The 18,572-nt window shown below is 33.4% G+C and overlaps 2 protein-coding genes across 5 annotated transcripts in view; both read right to left on the reverse strand.

Annotated features, from left to right (window-relative positions):
• The window catches only part of LOC107635083 (TMV resistance protein N-like), a 35,045-nt gene that overhangs the window by 5,409 nt on the left and 11,064 nt on the right, over positions 1-18,572 (reverse strand). Inside the window, exons 5-7 of one of the 4 annotated variants that reach the window (XM_021121843.1) lie at positions 18,029-18,090; positions 17,242-17,813; positions 16,931-17,034 (exon numbers count right to left, since the gene is read on the reverse strand). The exons of 1 other annotated variant lie outside the window; for it this stretch is intronic. In XM_021121843.1, the coding sequence (XP_020977502.1) occupies positions 17,714-17,813; positions 18,029-18,090 (162 nt within the window). In that variant the 3' untranslated portion in view covers positions 16,931-17,034; positions 17,242-17,713. Of the gene's footprint in view, positions 1-16,804; positions 17,035-17,241; positions 18,091-18,572 lie in introns of those variants that run through there. 2 more of the 4 variants (XM_021121842.1, XM_021121845.1) reach the window with 2 other exon arrangements.
• On the reverse strand, positions 6,529-7,942 carry LOC107635084 (kinesin-like protein KIN-4A). Its single transcript, XM_016338448.2, has 2 exons — positions 7,732-7,942; positions 6,529-6,859 (listed from the first exon to the last, which is right to left on the reverse strand). Exons 1-2 carry the CDS (start codon positions 7,807-7,809, stop codon positions 6,674-6,676), a joined length of 264 nt encoding a protein of 87 aa, XP_016193934.1. The 5' UTR covers positions 7,810-7,942; the 3' UTR covers positions 6,529-6,673.

The following is an 18,572-nucleotide window of genomic DNA, read 5'->3' on the forward strand; positions in this document are numbered from 1 at the left end:
CTAATTTATAAACAATATAATACTTTTAAATTTATTTTATATAGTATAATTAATTTAGTTCTTTTTCCGAGTCTTATTCTAGTTATTATTAGTTAGGTGACATACTAACAAACCGTATTATACCAAAGTATTTTTGGTTATATAAATCATCATAAAAAATTAATGACTCTTGATATCTATTTATGCCTATTAAGAAACAAAAAAGGATAATACAATATATATTTTTGAGAAATACTCCAAATTAGTTTTTAAAAATTTTGTAGTTTGACATTTTAATTTTTAACAAATTTTAATTACTAAATTAGTCTCTAAATTTTTATTCCGATAAACAAATCAATTCTCACATAAGATCATTTATTTGTATGGAAGAACTCATCTTAGAATTTAAAAAATTTTTAGGGATCATTTTTTTTATTATTAAATAACAATATGCATTGATTTGTCTAATTTTTTTATCAAAATTTAAGACGATGATTATGTCTAATAAAATATAAAGTTAGAGACTGGTTTAATGGTTAAAATTTGCTGAGAATTAAATTTTTCTGACAATTTTTTTTTAGGACAAATTTGGGATATTACGTTGCATTTTTAGCATTCATTGTCAATATCATTCTATTGTGATTGATTCCATGCCTCCATGGTGTTATCATATTATTTTATTATTAGCTAATTTCGAGAGCTTTATTTCATATGTAATTCAAGAAGAAAATTATGGTAGATTAAAATAACCATATATAATTATTATTCCATGATTATATTTGAATTAAAATTTATAATAATTCGTTCATATTGTGATTTTTTTTTTTTACTAAAAACAAACAGACTCGAATATGCGATTTTTAAGTGAATAGAGAGATTATACTATTTGAACTATAGTTCGTTGGCTTGTTCAATTGTATCTACATTGAAGAAGAAAAGAAATTATTCCATATATTACTATAAATTTTAATTCAAATATTTATTTTTTCTAAGAAAGATCCACTAAAGATTGATTTGTTTAACTGAATGAAAAAAATCAAAAACCTAATTTGATAATAAAATTTTTTTCTAAGGACTAAAATATTCAACTAAAATTTTTTTAGAAATTGATTCAATTAATGTATTAAACTCCGCCTATGTTACACTTGCGGTACATAGCTGGTCCCAAGCCCGGATAAAGGAGGAGGGTTGTGTTAGGTCTTCGGCAACCAACATAAAAATATAGCCGAACCCCCATAACATGAATCAAAGACATTATTGCGCTAAAGCTAGGTCGTTGCCCGGAAGCAACGCGCCGTATGGCTCGAGTACGGTGTCAAAGCAAGAGCCGCTGCATCGGTGCCCGGATGTAGTGTTAAATGAGCAAGGGTTCTCGCGTTTTCGTGAACGGACGAGGGTAAATAAGCTAGTTCACAAAGTAAAAGGTAAAGGTCGAAGCGACAGAAGGTTGAGATTTGGGACATGGAACATAGGCACTCTAACAGGAAAGTCCATGGAGGTGGTGGACACCATGACAAGGAGGAAGATTAACATTATGTGCCTACAAGAAACGAAATGGGTTGGTGCAAAGGCTAGGGAGTTGGATACTTCTGGTTTCAAACTTTGGTATACAGGAAAGGTGAAGAATAAGAATGGGGTTGGAATAATTGTAGATAAGCAGTGGAAGAAGGACGTAGTGGATGTCAAGAGGGTGGGAGATCGGATCATCTCTATCAAACTTGTGGTGGAGGGAGGTGCTTTCCATGTGGTTAGCGCCTATGCACCGCAAGTGGGTTCGGACGAACAACACAAGATAAGGTTTTGGGAGGATCTAGAGAGTTTGGTTCAAGGCATACCTTTGGGAGATAAGATTTTCTTAGGAGGAGATTTAAATGGCCATGTTGGGAGAGAAGTGACTGGATATGGGAGTATTCACGGAGGCCATGGTTTCGGGGTGATCAATGCCGAGGGTAAAACTATTTTGGACTTTTCCTCGACCTTTGATCTTCTCATCGCAAATACATGTTTTAAAAAGAGAGACGAACATCTTATAACCTATAAGAGTGGCATGACAAGCTCTCAAATCGACTTCTTCTTGTTGAGGAGAGTCGACCGAAAATTTTGCATTAACTGTAAAATTATCCCGGGAGAGAGTTTGACAACACAACATAGGGTGCTCATCATGGATTTTCGCGTTGAGCAAAAGTTGAAGAAAAGACATCATACGAAGAACCCAAGGACAAGGTGGTGGCGGATGAAAGGTGAGGAACAAAGAAGCTTTCTAAGACGGGTAGGAGAAGAGGCAAAGTGGGATGGGAATGGAAGCGCGGAAGAGATGTGGAGGGAGATGGCAGAAGTTATTAGAAGAACAGCAAAAGAAAGTTTTGGTGAATCTAAAGGAATAGGACCAAGAGACAAGGAGTCCTGGTGGTGGAATGCGAGTATACAAGAAAAGATAAAGACAAAAAGGGAATGCTTTAAAGAGTGGTCTTTATGCCGCAATGCAGATAATTGGGAAAAATATAAGGCGGCTAAGAAAGAGACAAAAGTGGCTGTAAGTGAAGCAAGAACAAGAGCATATGAGGGTCTCTACCAGTCTTTGGGCACGAAAGAAGGAGAAAAATGTATATATAGAATCGCAAAGAGTCGGGAAAGAAGAACGAGAGATTTGGATCAGGTTAAGTGCATAAAGGATAAGGATGGAAAGGTATTGGATCAAGAGGAGAAGATTAATGAAAGGTGGAAGAGCTATTTCTACGAGTTATTTAATGAGGGACAGAAGACTCTTCCGAGCCTTGGTCGATTATGCACAAGGGAAGAAGATCAAAACTTTGACTACTATCGAAGGATTCGAGACTTCGAGGTAAAAGAGGCTCTAAAGCAGATGAAAAATGGCAGGACAGTAGGACCTGATAATATCCCGATTGAGGTTTGGAAGGGTCTTGGAGAAAAATGCATCAACTGGTTAACCATGTTTTTTAATGAGATTTTAAGGTCAAAGAAGATGCCTGATGACTGGAGAAAGAGTACCTTGGTACCTATCTACAAGAATAAGGGGGATATACAAAGTTGCGGAAACTATAGAGGAATTAAGCTTATGAGTCATACTATGAAGTTATGGGAAAGGGTGATAGAACGGAGGTTGAGAAAAGAGACACAAGTAACAGAGAACCAATTTGGATTTATACCAGGCAGATCTAGCACTGAAGCGATATACCTATTAAGAAGGATGATGGAGAAGTATCGTAGTAATAAAAGGGATCTACATATGGTGTTTATTGATTTGGAAAAAGCGTATGATAGGGTACCAAGGGAGGTCTTATGGAAGGTTTTAGAAAAGAGGAGAGTAAGGATCGCATATATTCGGGCAATTAAAGACATGTATGATGGGGCCACAACTAGTGTGAAGACTCAAGGTGGTGTGATAGAGAAATTCCCTATTGGTATAGGATTACACCAGGGATCATCCTCAAGTACATACCTTTTCACATTAGTCTTGGAAGTACTCACAGAGCACATCCAAGAGCCTGTGTCATGGTGCATGCTTTTTGCCGATGATATCGTCCTTATGGGAGAGTCAAGGGAAGACCTAAATAAGAAGTTGGAGTTATGGAGAGAAGCTCTAGAAGTGTATGGTCTGCGCATAAGCCGTAGCAAGACGGAATATATGGAATGTAAGTTCAGTCTGAGAAGGGAAAACCCCAATATAGAGGTGAAGATTGGAGAAAACATCCTGCGAAAAGTTAAAAGTTTTAAGTATCTTGGGTGCATCATATAGGATAATGGAGAGATTGAACAGGATGTAAATCATAGGATCCAAGCAGATTGGTCAAAATGGCAGAGTGCATCTGGTTTTATATGCGACAAAAAAGTGCCTTTAAAACTTAAAGGTAAATTCTATCGCACCACTATAAGACCGGTTATGCTGTATGGTACGGAGTGTTGGGCGGCTAAAGGGGAGCACGAACATAAGCTGAGTGTGGCAGAGATGAAGATGTTGAGATGGATGAGTGGTCATACGCGATTGGATAAAATAAAGAATGAAGATATAAGGGAGAGAGTTGGAGTAGCACCCATTGTGGAAAAGATGGTTGAATCGCGTCTCAGGTGGTTTGGACATGTGAGAAGAAGACCGATAGAACATCCAGTCAGGAGGGTGGATGAGATGGAAGATGGACAAAGGGCGAAAGGTAGAGGAAGACCTAAGAAGACCATCCATGAGGTGGTCAAACGAAATCTACATGTAAACGGTCTCTCTGTAGACATGATACATGACAGAGCACAATGGCGTCGTTTGATTCATGTAGCCGACCCCACTTAGTGGGACAAAGCTTTGTTGTTGTTGTTTGTTGTTGATTCAATTAATGTATTACTCTAAAGTCTAAACTATGAATGTAGGGTAGATATGGTTTAAATCTATTTTGACAAAAAAAAATCATAGGAACCAGAATATAATTTGTTATAATTTACTTTTATTTTTCAATTAAAAATTGATATGTTTGTACAAAAAATTTAAACATTGTGGCTAATTTTTAGTAGTATACTGTTACCATCGTTGTTTAAAATTTGCACTCTATTTGGTTTAGAAAAATATTTAAAATGTAGTATTATAAAATAATAATAATATTATATAATATTAAGAGTAATATCTCTTATCGATCTTAAAAAATTTTTAGTGAAACATTTTAATTATGCCATTTACTGGAGCAATTTTAACAAGCAGATCTATGTTATTTGTTAAAAATGGTACCTATAATGATTGCAGTTTTGTTTACAGGGATATAGAACTAAAAGTTTGAACATGTATAGCAGATAAATTGTAGTAATAACAAGAGTAATAAGTCAATGACTAGTTAGCTTACTGATTTTTGGAGGTCCAACCAGAATGAGCAGCAACTTCTGTTAGCGCATCTCTCCATCTTTTGATCTTCTCACGGTTATATCTCTGTTCGTGTTTCTTGAAAGCTTCATGAAAGGTTCCTATTTGGTGCCTCACATCACAAGGCTCCACATCGTAGAACACGGGCACGATCTGTTGTCCCACCTTGTTGTTGCACTCCATGATTTTTTGGAGCTCATCCAAGCACCAACTGGAGGAAGCGTAGTCCGGTGAGAAAACAATAACTGCAAACATCGACTCTTCAATTGCTTTGAGGAGTTCTTTTGAAATAACATCGCCTTTGCGAAGGTTTTGGTCATCTTTGTAGGTTGTGATTCCTTTCCTATTGAGGGCCGCATAGAGATGGCCAGTGAAACCTGTGCGAGTGTCTTTCCCTCTGAAACTCAAGAACACGTGATAGGTGCATGATCTTGATGGTGGTGGTAGTGGGATTGAAGTGGAAGAAGAGGCGGACGCCATATGTTTGAAGTTTGAAGAAGTGTATGTATGTGCTGAACAAGAGTTGTGGTTATTAACACTAAACAGTTAATTAATAACATCAATTAAGAAACTCTTTGTGAAGAGAGAAAGAAAAGTCAGCGGAAGCTGCTGGGTAGTGATGAAGGAGACACAAAGTTGAGAGGGCAATGATGAATACTGAAGACGCGTGATCAGTGATAGTGGTACACCTTTTATTTGTTTATGTCTCAAAGATTTTTACTAGTGTCTATTTTATTACTACTTCCTCTGTTTCACTTATTTTTATACTCACTAATGATTTATTATTTCACTGTCAGAACTCATAACATAAATGGTGAATTACAATGCCCGAGACCATTAGATTATGTTTGAATAAGGCATTACAAAATTCTTTTATTTACATGTAATGAACCTATTACATGTATTTATAAGTTTCTTTGTATGAGACGAAGTAATTATATTTAAAACTTGATTCGTTTGAAAAAAAATTAACCGTACAGCTATAATTGATTTTAGTTTAATTTACTCTGTTAGTCATGTTAGGTAAAATCAATTAGAATATCAATCAATTTCGATAACCTATTATCTAAAAACTCATTTTTACTCTCTTCTTAGGATTAAAAAAGAACAATTAAAACTCTCACTATTCTCTTTTTTTTCTCGCGACTTTTTTTTCTAATGCACTACAAGAAAAACACTCATTCAGGTATACTTAAAAAGTGTAGCCAAAAGTGAAAAAAAAAATGATGTCTTAGGCTAAGGCTACGCTTTTCGAGCTACGAAGACACTTTAGTGAGGGATGCCTATTCGGCCGTTGCCTATTCTCAAAGGCTACGCTTTTGACATTTGGGAATAAGATGCGCTTTTCAAGTGATGCTGTCCGGAACCAAAAGTTACGCTTTTCAACTTCCATTTTTACCAGAATAGGCTACGCTTTTCAACGCTACTGCATCACCTGTAAAGCATAACCACATTGTATACCATAACTACTACTCTATATAAGTGTAACCTTAGATCCCTCATTATTTTCTCTACTCTCTCCTCTAATAATCTTTTTTTTAAAACCTAATATTTAGTGAAATGATTATATATATAATCCTGTATTTTTAATTAAATTAGTCAAAAATTATAAAATAAAAATAAATACATAATAATACTAAATAATATTCTTTAAATAATAAAAATTATCCTTAAACAAAATATATTTATAATGAACTAAAAATATTGGAATGATCATAATTGAATATTCATACATCTCACACTAAATTAAGCATGTCCATATCAAAATATACATTAGACCACTTAGAATTTATTACTAATAAACTATGAAAAACTAAAATATTATATCCTACATAACTATTTTCTAATAAAAGTCATTAATCTTCTGATAGCAGAGAAAAAACTATTGACGTCAAATAAAGCACCTAGCATGACCAAGTTGAACATATATTGAAGCAAATTCTTGGCTTTTCCCATTAAGTGCAACTGATTCCAGCATTCCCTATTCGTAAAGGCCCGTTCTCGTTTCTTTGCCTCGGAAAGCTGAGAAGCCATTGCCACAAGTGATATTCAACAGTTATAACAAGTCTATAATCAGAAGTTATTTTACCAAATTTATCCCACAAAGAAAAACAGTTTAAGTTCAGATAAGAGAAACAATGTTGAGCCTATTACTACATGCTAAAACAAGTAAAAGGTGGTAACCTGTATAACTCTAGAAGGAGAGGGGAGAGTGAAGATTGGATACGATGCATTTTAATAAGCAAAAAATTTTAAACAAAACTCATGGAGCGAAGTCATTGTTTATATGACAATTTTTATTTAGAAATTATGCAAGTAGATAACTAGTTTATAGTCTAAGTTCAACTAAACCAATATTAACAATCATCACCAACATGTATATCCGCACAAAGTCCACTAAAATATACTACAAAAATGCATCTTTTCTAAGTCAATATGGTTGCAATAAAGCGGCATCTCTGCCATTAATTAAATATAAATGATATATTTAGATAAACAACTTAAATAGGTGCTCATTGACATCAACTTTCAAGTAAGTTCTAGCTGTCTAAAGGAAGCTGAACAGCACTAAGATAAACACTTCAAGAAGCAATAGACACCAATATTTTTTAATAACAATTAGTGAGGGTTATTAGGTTAATTTTGTAAAATTTATTGTTATTAGTACAGAAACTGTTAAATGCTAACAGCCTAACACATAGGCCTAAAATTGCACATGCTACAAGTCATACCGCTAATATGCAATAACCAATGTAAATTGTAAAAGGAATGGATATATAGTAACATTTTTATAAGGTCTAGTGCCGTGTGCCATTACGCAGTGCATTAGCAGAGAACAAAAGGATGTTGAAAGAAAATAAATCATATATGCAATTGGAAACTGAACCTGGTACCTGATCAATTAAATGAACGAGCAACTCCTCCGCAAGTTCATGATCACCAGATTGTGAGGCTGTCTCCATGGCATCCATATAGAGGTTATCCTTCTTTGACAAGGTAATAGACTGCTTCCACCTACCTACCTTTTTGTGGATAATCAGCTATTACTTTTGTGTTTCAATCTATAATAAAATATTGAATATAAATTGATAGGCAAATAAGATATCTTGCCTTTGAAGCTTATCACTTCACTAGGATGACAAATGACAATCAATTCCAGTGAAGACTGTCATCAAGGCACCAGTAATTCTTATTAGGATGCAGCAAATTCCAAAAGGGCAAGCAAGGCACATGTATAAACCTCTCACCTGTAGTTAACAGGAATAAAGATATAATCCTTCTCAAAAAGGTTCAGTTTTCTTGTCCATTTGTAAACGCGTTGAAATGCTGCTTTACCCTCACAAGCACTTGATGGATCTCTGTCTAAATCAGCAAGCTTCTGAAAGAAGAAGCTATTGAAAAAGTATATTATTGAAGTTGCAAAAATTACAACACTGGAATACATATTGCTCACTCTTACAAAGATTTACCCTCCTTCCTTCCCTGGGTAATTGATGAGATACAGAGATAACACATATGCATGTACAAATGCCAGAGAAAGGGGGAGAAAACCAATTTCTGAATAATACAAGTAGTACATACTCATTAAAATTATAGCAATATTATAACTTCTATTATCATGCTTAATATAAAAGTCAATGATAGTATCATTAATGAATGTCTCTGGCTGTAAAAGCTCGACATCTCTCTTACTAATAGAAATAGCATTAGGTTCCCCCTTTGGAAAAATAACTTCATCAAAGGCCTTTTCAAAACTGCAGTACGTGATATTACAGTAAAAGTCAAGTCATTCCTCTTAAAAATCATCATCTTGCACTGATAACAATAGCCATTGTCGAAAAAAGCAAACAAAATAAATTTAACTGATTTTAAATCTCAGACCAAGCTTCATGCAGTGATCTGCTAAATCAAGCTTAGAATTCAACCTAAACGTGGTTAACAATTAATGCATGCTCCATAATGTGCACTAAGAGAAAAATATCATCGAAGCAAGCAATTCTATCAACACAAGCAACATTGATATCCAATTCCAGTGCAATCTCTATTGGATTTATGTTCTGAATTAAAGTCATGTGAGCATATATAGAATTAAAGTGATTGATCATCACCGTAAACAAATCCCATAAGGTCACTATATACCTTCAAAACCTAATTTGCAGTGCCTAAACTTTTGTTCTGGGCTTGAAGAACAACAAAAAAGTATTGTCTCCATTGCACTTTTTAACCTACCCTAATGTCAATCTTTACCGCGACTGAGATTTTAAAACTTGAAAAATATGTCTATTGGCACTAAAAATAAATCAAAGCTCATAAAAAATACCAAAAAGAAAACATAAACACAAGAAACAAAAGAAGACATTAGAAACAAAATATAACCTGCATTACTTCTTACATCTTTAATCCAGGGATGTTCTTATCAAACAAATAAGTAACAAAACAAAACATTAGAAATCAATTTTCTCAAAATGGTTTCACACAAAAGAGTATAGTCAATACATAAACCACCGTATTACAAGTAATGTTTCACTATTCAACATATAATCAGGCAAAAAACAAGGGAAGAGGAAAAATGGAAGCTTACCAGAGACGAAGGGAGCCAGAGCAGAAAGCGGCAAGTAAGGTTGCGCTGGCAGAGATGATGAACGAAACTATTGCATCGGTGGAGAAGACGAACAAGTCCATAGAAGAAGATGACAAGATGCGACGCTCACGACGGAGAAGAGGGTAGACGACGCGACGCTTGCGGCGAAGAAGAGAGAAGATGCTGTGACGCTAATGGAGAATGGAGAAGACGACGTGAATGATGCCGCAAGGAACGGATGAAGGAAGTGACGAACTGCGATGGCCGGGCAAAAATCAGATACACGAAAAATTCAAAACAATCAAAATAAAAACGCTAAAACTCAGAACAAACAAATTAGATGAATCAAAACCCCTAAAAAATTCATACGCACCATCTCAAAACCCCTAAACCCCTGAGGCATCTCCATTCTAGATGTAGAGATTCAGAGAGGATACAGAGTGAGACAAAGGTAACGATGGTGAGTAGCGTGAACACCCCGGGCGCGTTCTTGTGGAGGCAACGAACAGAGTGAAGCGCGATGGCAGAGGGAGAATCGTCCTGCTAACAACATCGCTGGTAGCGGCGCTACGGTCGGGGTACGCGGCGTACAGGGCATCAAAGGTGAAGGTGAAGGGCGCCGGTGAGCGAAGATGAAGACGAAGGAGAAGGGCGCCGGTGAGTGGTGGTGAGCAAAGGTGAAGGGGTGAAAACAGCGAAGGTGGTGGTGAGGTTTCTGAAGATGAAGGGCGCGGGTTTAATTTTGGTGGTGGTGTAAAAAGGAAATAAAAAATTCTCTAAGTGTAGTATTATAGTATATGTATTTGGGCCTATATACATTAGGAACACTTTTGAGACGCATCCAAAATAGAATAAATAAGTTACTTTTTAAAAGCACTCTCTTTATTATAAAACGTGTACCTATAGATATCAACATACTGCTACGTTTTATAAATAATTTTTATAATATTTAAGGTTATACTTTTTAAATGATGTCATAATTGTATTTTTTTCTCTTATAATAACATAACATGAAAAAAAATGTAGTCTATTTTATAAATAGATTATGCTTTTCAAATATAATTTAAAAAAGTGTGATTGAAGAGAGTGTTAATTTAAATATGGAAGAAAAAGTGGTGTTGGACTCAGATGTAGGGAATACAGGTACTTCAGAGCCATGTGGTGTCAATGAATAGAACTCGAACCATGCGAGTTCTTCCTTTCATAAAAAAATTAATAACAACAAATAATTCGGAGGATCCGTTTTCTAGCTTCCGAAATTCATATTTGCCTAACCACAAGTCGGACCATGCGATTTATTAAGCAAAATTTTAAAATCAAACAACTCGTATGGTCCGATTTGTGTATTCTGAATTTTTTCAAATTTTTTAACACAAATCGGACCCTCCGATTTGTGTACTCTGAATTTTTTTAACTTTTTAAACACAAATCGGAGGGTCCGAATTGTGTACTTCCACAATTTTAAAAAACACCAAAAATTACCATGTTAAAGTACATCACTCATTTTATTTCCATATCAAAATTTTTTACCCGTGATTAATGAGTATTTTTCTTATAATATCTCACACTCATCAATTTAAAATATTTCTAAGACGTGTATAATGATGTTTGAGAAACNGACAATTATATATAATAGTAATTATAAAAAAAGATTTAATATAAAATTAGAAGTGTAAATTAAACGTGTAAAATATTAAATTGCAACAATCATTAAATTGTCTGATTTAGTAGAGATATTGTAGAATTATTGATGGATTTAAAATCATAACATCAAAGATTTTAAAAATTAGATTAGAATTCTAGCTACTATAAACACAATACATGTATAAAATATAATTTTTTTTAGATCAATTCTAATAATACTTTGATATTTATTGATATTACAGTACTTATTAATAAATTGATGTATATTTAATAAGGTTGAGTCTTTAATATCTAATCAATGAAATTTTGTTGGAAAAAAAAGACTTTTTTATTTGTTTTTTCTTTGAGAAAAGATTACATTTATATATTGGAGTAAAGCCTTATTCTTTAAATACTTACTTCCATAGAATGTATGAAAAGGAATGACGCCTTATGTAATCATAAAGATTCTTATTAGTTTCTTTTGCCATGTTTTCAATAAATTAAATAAATTCAAATGTTTCATTGTAAGGAAAAAAGAAAGCTGTGTTATTAGTTAGTTGTTCCAAAAGATAAATATGAAAGTTAAGATACAAACTTTGCATATTAGATAATTGAAATACTTTAGTATATATTGAATCATGGCCTAAGAAAAGTATCAGAAGAAAAATTTCCTTTGGCAACTACAACACTGGGTCAGAATATATATTATATTATCATTTGGAAACCAAACCCAAAAAAAAAAAAAATCAATTACCAATTTCACTTGATAAATAATATTTGAAAAGGTTTTGGATATTTATTAGATTTGTTATTATGTATCTTTTATGGTTTATAGATAAAAAATTAAAAATACTCTTATCTTTTTTAGATCAACTATATATAATTATAAATTAAATAGTTATGTTTATGACTGTTTTTATCCATTGTATATATTGAAAAGTATGGAATAAATCATATAATAAGGTGTGTATATAGCATAGCCACAAGTTAATATAAAATTTTATACATTTACATACACTATAATATATTATTACATAACATTATTTAGTTATAAAGCAAGCAAAAGGGGGACAGAACACTTGTGAAGATGTTGTTGTGATTTTGAAACTTGGCCTACCCAAGATGTGTGGAAATTTCCTCTGATGTAATAGTTTCAACACTGTATGTTGACCACAAGAAAAGAAAGATATATATAAAAGGGGGATTAACCTAAGAACATCATGTGTATAGAGATGACGAAAGGGGGACCAGGTGAATAGGGTTTGGACAAATTAAAGATTACTCCAAAGAACAAATTAAAATACAACAATTAAAGGGACATTAAAAAAAAGGAATAAACATCAAAGAAGACAAATATTGACCATTGGACATTGGTGTGGCCAAGAAGAGCATGATGGGTATTTGGGTAGGAGTGAAAATGAAAGTGGCTTAAATGGATGCACCATAATACAAGAAGCATATGATGAACAAAGTGATAACATTTGATGTTTGATTTATTAGTTTATGCTTTGCCTTGTAATGCCAAGACACAAATGGGCCAACTGTGTTATGTCATATTACAAGGCCAAGTTACTCTGTTCTAAATGATAAACTTGAATATCTAGAACATAAATATTGTTAGACTGAATATTTAGAAATATAATTAATATAATTAATATAGATTTTAGCATTACTTTAGCAACACATCTCATTACTCTGCATTAGCACAAATTTAGTGCATTATAATAACATAGCAATCACTATTCGAATAATGAAATTTAAGTTTATGTAATTATTAATTATTGAGAGTGTTGGGATTATTAACATTACAAGTGGTTAATGAGTTAGTTAGCAGTATATTACAGAATTCTATATACATACAGTTGTATATCTCTGTACTATATATGTGTAAAAGATATAAAATTGTAATATACAATTTTACTTGTGAATTTTAATAAAAAATTCTCTTCTTTCTTATGTTTTTTCTTATTCATACTTGTTTTTTTTCGTTCATCAAAGATTTATTGCTATGTACTCTGAAATAGATTTTTTAGGATTTAATAAGATATCTAGAGTCTAATTTATCTCTCCCTCCATCCCACACCATCATCAGTGTTTCTTTCTCCTTCTATCATGGAAATTTCTTTAGCAAATTTCACCAACAAAAAAGCATTTTCTCCTATCTCAAATAAGCTCAACGAGAATAACTTCTCAACATGGAGATATCAGGCTCTTCTTACTATTCAGAGTATAAGCATAGAAGATCATCTTTATGCAGACAAAGTTTTAGAACAATTCACTAAAGATTCAATCAAGAAGATACAATCTGAGTCAGAATCTTTCAAGACTTGGAAGCTACAAGATCTAACACTCTCTTCCTGGATCATTGCATTGACGATTGTCAATTTTCAGAATAAAGTAATTAGTTCAACTTGGTTTTATGAAATTTGGGATAAGAAAGGTGCCTCTGCATTAGAGTATTTGGCTTAGATTCGTAAGATTGTTAACTCTCTTTTTGCTATTGGTTATATCATACTGGAAGATGATCACATTTAAGCTATTTCAAATGACCTTTCAGGAGAGTATTCAGTGTATATAGGCACTGTGATGTCGAAATTGGGGTCGTATTGTGTTGTAGAGGCTGAAAATTATCTTCTTGCATTTAACAATATGTTAGATCGCTTCAAGAAACTTGACACAAGTATGCACATGGTAAACCTTGCTCAATCTTCTATGACCTTCAATGATAATAGAGGCGTCTTTGGACGACGTGAAAGAGGTGGTCGTAACTCAAGAGGTAGAGGCAGAGTTGGTTTCACCAATAATCGCCCTTCATGCCAACTTTGTGGTCAATTTGATCATGTTGTTTACAATTGCTACTATCGTTTTGATTTAATAATCTCTTACTTGTTCCTGAAATTACACACAATCTTATGAGTGTATCCAAATTTACCTTTGATAATCATGTTTTCTTTGAATTTTGACCTAATTTTGTTGTAATTCGTGATCAGGCTACTCGTAAGCATTTCTTCCAAGGCATAGTTAGAGATGGCATCTATACCTTTGATCATCTTTCTGTGCCAAAGTCTATTTCTTCTTCATGTACTACTCTATGTTATCCAACTTCTTCTCTTAAACCTCAACCTAGTTTAGTGAATAATCAAAGTAATCCGTTTCATACTTCTCCTACCAGTTTAAATAGTAATACTGCATCTACTTGTAATGCTTCTTCTTTTAATTATAATTCTGTATCAAACATTGAATTGTGGCATAAAAGATTATGTCACTGTGCAATAAAAACTATTACTACTGTTGTTAAACATTGCTCCTTGCCTATCCTCACCTTGATAATATGTGTGAAATCTGTTCTCTTGTCAAAATACATCGTTTATATTTTTCTAGCACTGAAACTATATACAAATCACCACTTGAGCTGGTGTTTGCAGACATTTGAAGTATTACATTTACTAGTATTACATTTGTTTTGTTGATGTTCATTCTAAATTTACTAGTATTTTTATGCTAAGTAACATATCTCAAGCACTTATAACACCCTAATGGTTTTAAACTAAGTTAGGGTTTATGTGGATTATATTTAGTAGCTGATATTCAAAACCTTGCGAATTTTTTTTTAAAACAAATATAAAATATTTATATAAAATAATTTATATATAAAAATATTGAATAATTAGTTTTTATTAGAATAGTTACTAGTTGAAAAATATAAGTGGATCTGGAAATATTAACATGAAAAACGGGCGTGCTAAACTATGAAGGCTCAACAATGACAAGCTTTACTCATACCAAATAATCATAAAAAGAAATATCATAGTTACAATTGCAATCACTCAATAAAAATAAAACAAGACGCACAGAAAATCCTAATTCTCTTAATTTGTATAACTATGGCTAAAACAATCGCATATTCTTCCTTCTTAAGGTAAACGCTTAATGTTTTGTATTTACGTCCTCGATAGCTTGCTCCTAATAATGCACTTGTCTTTTTACCTCAACTGAGCAGTGTATTGTTTTGTACTGCATCGTTCCTGAAGATAGTACGGAGAGAGGGGTGAGAAACAAAAATTTCTTAATAGTTTATCTATATGGTGTCATCGTATTCATCCCTAGTCACTTCGAGTTTTAAAATAAAAATAGTGATAATGCAATGTTGTTTAATTAGTATTTCAAAAGTCTTTGTTAGTCGGAGTGGTGTGACTTTTAGATGCTTCTCATTTATTTATGGTATGACATGTATGACGCACACAAAACGCCTATAGCGTTAAAACATATAAAATGCAAACTCATAAACCTTAGTTTTATGTCCTTATAGGCCATAAAACAAGGCAAAATAAATAATAAATAAGAAAAGAATAGTAACATTGGCATATATAAGTCAAACAGAATAGATAAAGATCTTGAACAAAATAAAGATCTTGAACAATATCATACATCATACAAAAAGGAACTTTGGATAAATGAAGGATTTTTTAATGAAATAATAAACATAATTATAAATAAAAAAGATAACAGAAGAACAATCATAATCACACTTTTCATGATACTTTTCATTACTTTTTCTCGTAACTTTTATTGAAGGTATTGAGCTCAAACCAGTATAAAAGGTGGGAGTTCCCTTCCCTTACCAAAAGTTCTTATTCCAAACGTTTTGGCGATCACCTTCTCTTACCGAAGGATCATCTTGATCGATCACCTTCCCTTACCGAAGGATCATATGGAAATTTTGTCTTTGGGGATCACCTTTCCTTACTGAAAGATCATTCCCTCAGTTCAATTTACAATCAAGATTATTTAGACATACATAAGAAGGAAGTTATGGCAACAAAGATATATTATTATCAAATTGATAGGAGTCACCTTTCCTTATCGAAGGTTCATTCCCAAAAGTTTGCCGATCACCTTCCCTTATCAAAGGATCATCTCAATTCGATCACCTTCCTTTATCGAAGGATCATCTCGATTATTTTGTCTTTGGGGGGTCACCTTCCCTTACCGAATGATCATTCCCTCAGTTTTTTAATCAATGCTCATAATATTGTTATTATAATGCATAATGCGTATAAAGGAAAGAGACATTATATCATGACATGCAATACTAACATCTATATTAAAAAATATTTAAAAAATGTGAAAATGTTATTAGCTTTCAAGAGTTATTCTTCTAACAAAATTAAATTTAGCTTTTGGAAAAGGGCCATACCTTTCTTCTCTCCCAAAGTTGATCACTTCATCAATCACATCATCTTCAAATATATTTGTCTCACATAAATCCATTATCTCAGCTCTGTTCATGTCAAACACTTAACTATCAAAGTTCTTGCACCAGATTATAAATTGTCTTCAGCACTTGAGTTAATAATTATCTGCATTAATCCTTCATAAAACTTCATCATACATATTTTAAATTTATATATCATTTTCCTGAACATGTCACGAGATTTTTAATTATAAAAGAAGTTACAGCAGTGGAGGAGAATATGTATGATGAAGCAACAAAATTTCCTAATAAATCCATGCCTTTTCAATCTATGTATCTTACCTTCAGAAAAATATGTTGTTCAAATCTCTACTTTATGAGATACCTATCCAAGTTTGCAATTTACCAGTAACTTAATATTGAAGTGTACAGCATGCATGGTACATTCAATCTATGATTACGAGATCAACATTAACATATCTTTTAGTAATTTCACAAAATGGAAATTTTAATTTTTTATCCTTCATACCATGATTATAAAAGGGAAAAAAATCTTACATCAATATTAAGATCACAATTCATTTTCAACAACAATAAGATTAGAAGTTTTCAAATTAAAGGAGGATACAAAATCAAAACTAGAATGGTTCCTACACTGCAAATCCTTTGATACAATTCAAGATGAACTTGGTTGAAAAATGGAAGATATAAAGGTATCTGGGCACAGAGAGTTGCTTTTGTCCAATGTGTATTCTTTTCTTTGAAAGCTGGACCTTTTTTGGAAAGAAAAGATGTCTGCAAATTGAAAACATGCAGTTGTTTTAAGAAAGGAATCAGCATATTAAAGGTTTATCAAGTAAGAACTTTCAAAGTTCTAATCAGGTACATCAAAGACATATCCCGCAGAACCCGACAGCATATAGGTAATTCTTTATCAATAATCGCAGATCGAAACAACTGAAAACATAGAAGAATGGCAACTAATTTGACATTGGTACTTACCATGGGCTGCAGATTTTCTCCTTCACTCTCTAATGAATCTGAATCTGTCACGTCATGCTTGCCAAGTCTCACTCGTTGCCGCAGCAACATAAAATTCAAAACATTGTCAATCTCAAGCTATCTACCTAAAAACCCTCCAACCCAATTAAAAAGTCCCTATAACCCCATTGTAACAATTTACACATGAAACCAAGATTCAATTTTGTCCTCAAGATATTCAAGGAGAAAAGAAAAAAAAAAGGTAGAAAAGCCATCACACTCAAATACAACCTCCAAATGCTCAATTCATATTCCTCCCCAACCTATCCCTCTTTTTTCTCATATCCGCAATTTGAAAAAGAATTAAAACTAAAATACAAACTTCAAATAAACCCAAGATTTACATTTCTTTCTGGGTTCAAAAGGCAGTTGAATGGATGCAGTGAGCTGTGTCAAAAGCTTCAAATATGAGGAGCCATTTAGCTGAAGAGATCTAAGCTTGGCAATCATGCTCTTCCTTTTCTTCATACATTGGAGGGTCAACCAACTGCATCTCATTCCTAGAAGATGAAGAATGTGAAATGATGTCCATGTTCAGTGTTAGTGTTGCAAGTGTGAGGAGTGTTGAAGTTAGGCCCACATCAAAGAAAGCATGGAAGAGTGAGGAGTTTATAAGATGAGAGACCCATTAACTTGACACCTTAAGGTTTTGAGTTGGATATGGTGTCTTCTCATCTTATGTTTTCTCACTTGATTCCTCCCCGAATTCTCCCCGGTTGTCGAGAGCTCCCCACGGTTGGCCCAACAGTTCAGTTCAAGAGTTTCTTTTGTTTTCCCTGTTTGGGATTTTCTTTTCTTGAAATCTTGAATGTCTTGCTTAGTCACCCAACGTGCTCCAGATCTCTTTACTCGGATTTCATAATTACTGGGAAATAGCATTTGAAAGCGATTGTGTTGGCATAACAAGTGACTAAAATAGTAACTGTTCACGCAGACAATGCATAAATTATCACCGAAGGCTGTTCTTCCGAGTCTTTGTCAACATCAAATAGGAAAGAAAGAGCAAGTGCAATGGTTTCAGTTGAAGGGGAATTATATTTTGGCATGAAAAAAAGGATAATCAGAAAAATCTTCAGGTTCACCTTGGCTGACCTGTTCCTGGGCTGAATCAAAAGTTTAAAGTTTAAAACCCGATATCTCGGCGGCATTCATCATTGAAGTAATCATTGGTCAATCAGAGAATGTAAAGGTGATAAGCTTTGCACATTCTATATGTTCTCTAAGGGATGATGCATCGATTACCATGTCTAACAGATAAATTAAACACCACTGATTTATCAAATCCCCAAGAC

The sequence above is a fragment of the Arachis ipaensis genome, chromosome B04 (genome assembly GCF_000816755.2).
Source record: "Arachis ipaensis cultivar K30076 chromosome B04, Araip1.1, whole genome shotgun sequence".
Lineage (NCBI taxonomy): Eukaryota > Viridiplantae > Streptophyta > Magnoliopsida > Fabales > Fabaceae > Arachis > Arachis ipaensis.

Bases quoted from the DNA above. Each gene is read 5' to 3' on its own strand.
- LOC107635084 (XM_016338448.2), bottom strand. From the start codon at position 7,809: ATGGATGCCATGGAGACAGCCTCACAATCTGGTGATCATGAACTTGCG. The intron at 6,860-7,731 runs GTACCAGGTTCA...ATGGCTTCTCAG, and splicing joins TCGTTCATTTAATTGATCAG to CTTTCCGAGGCAAAGAAACG.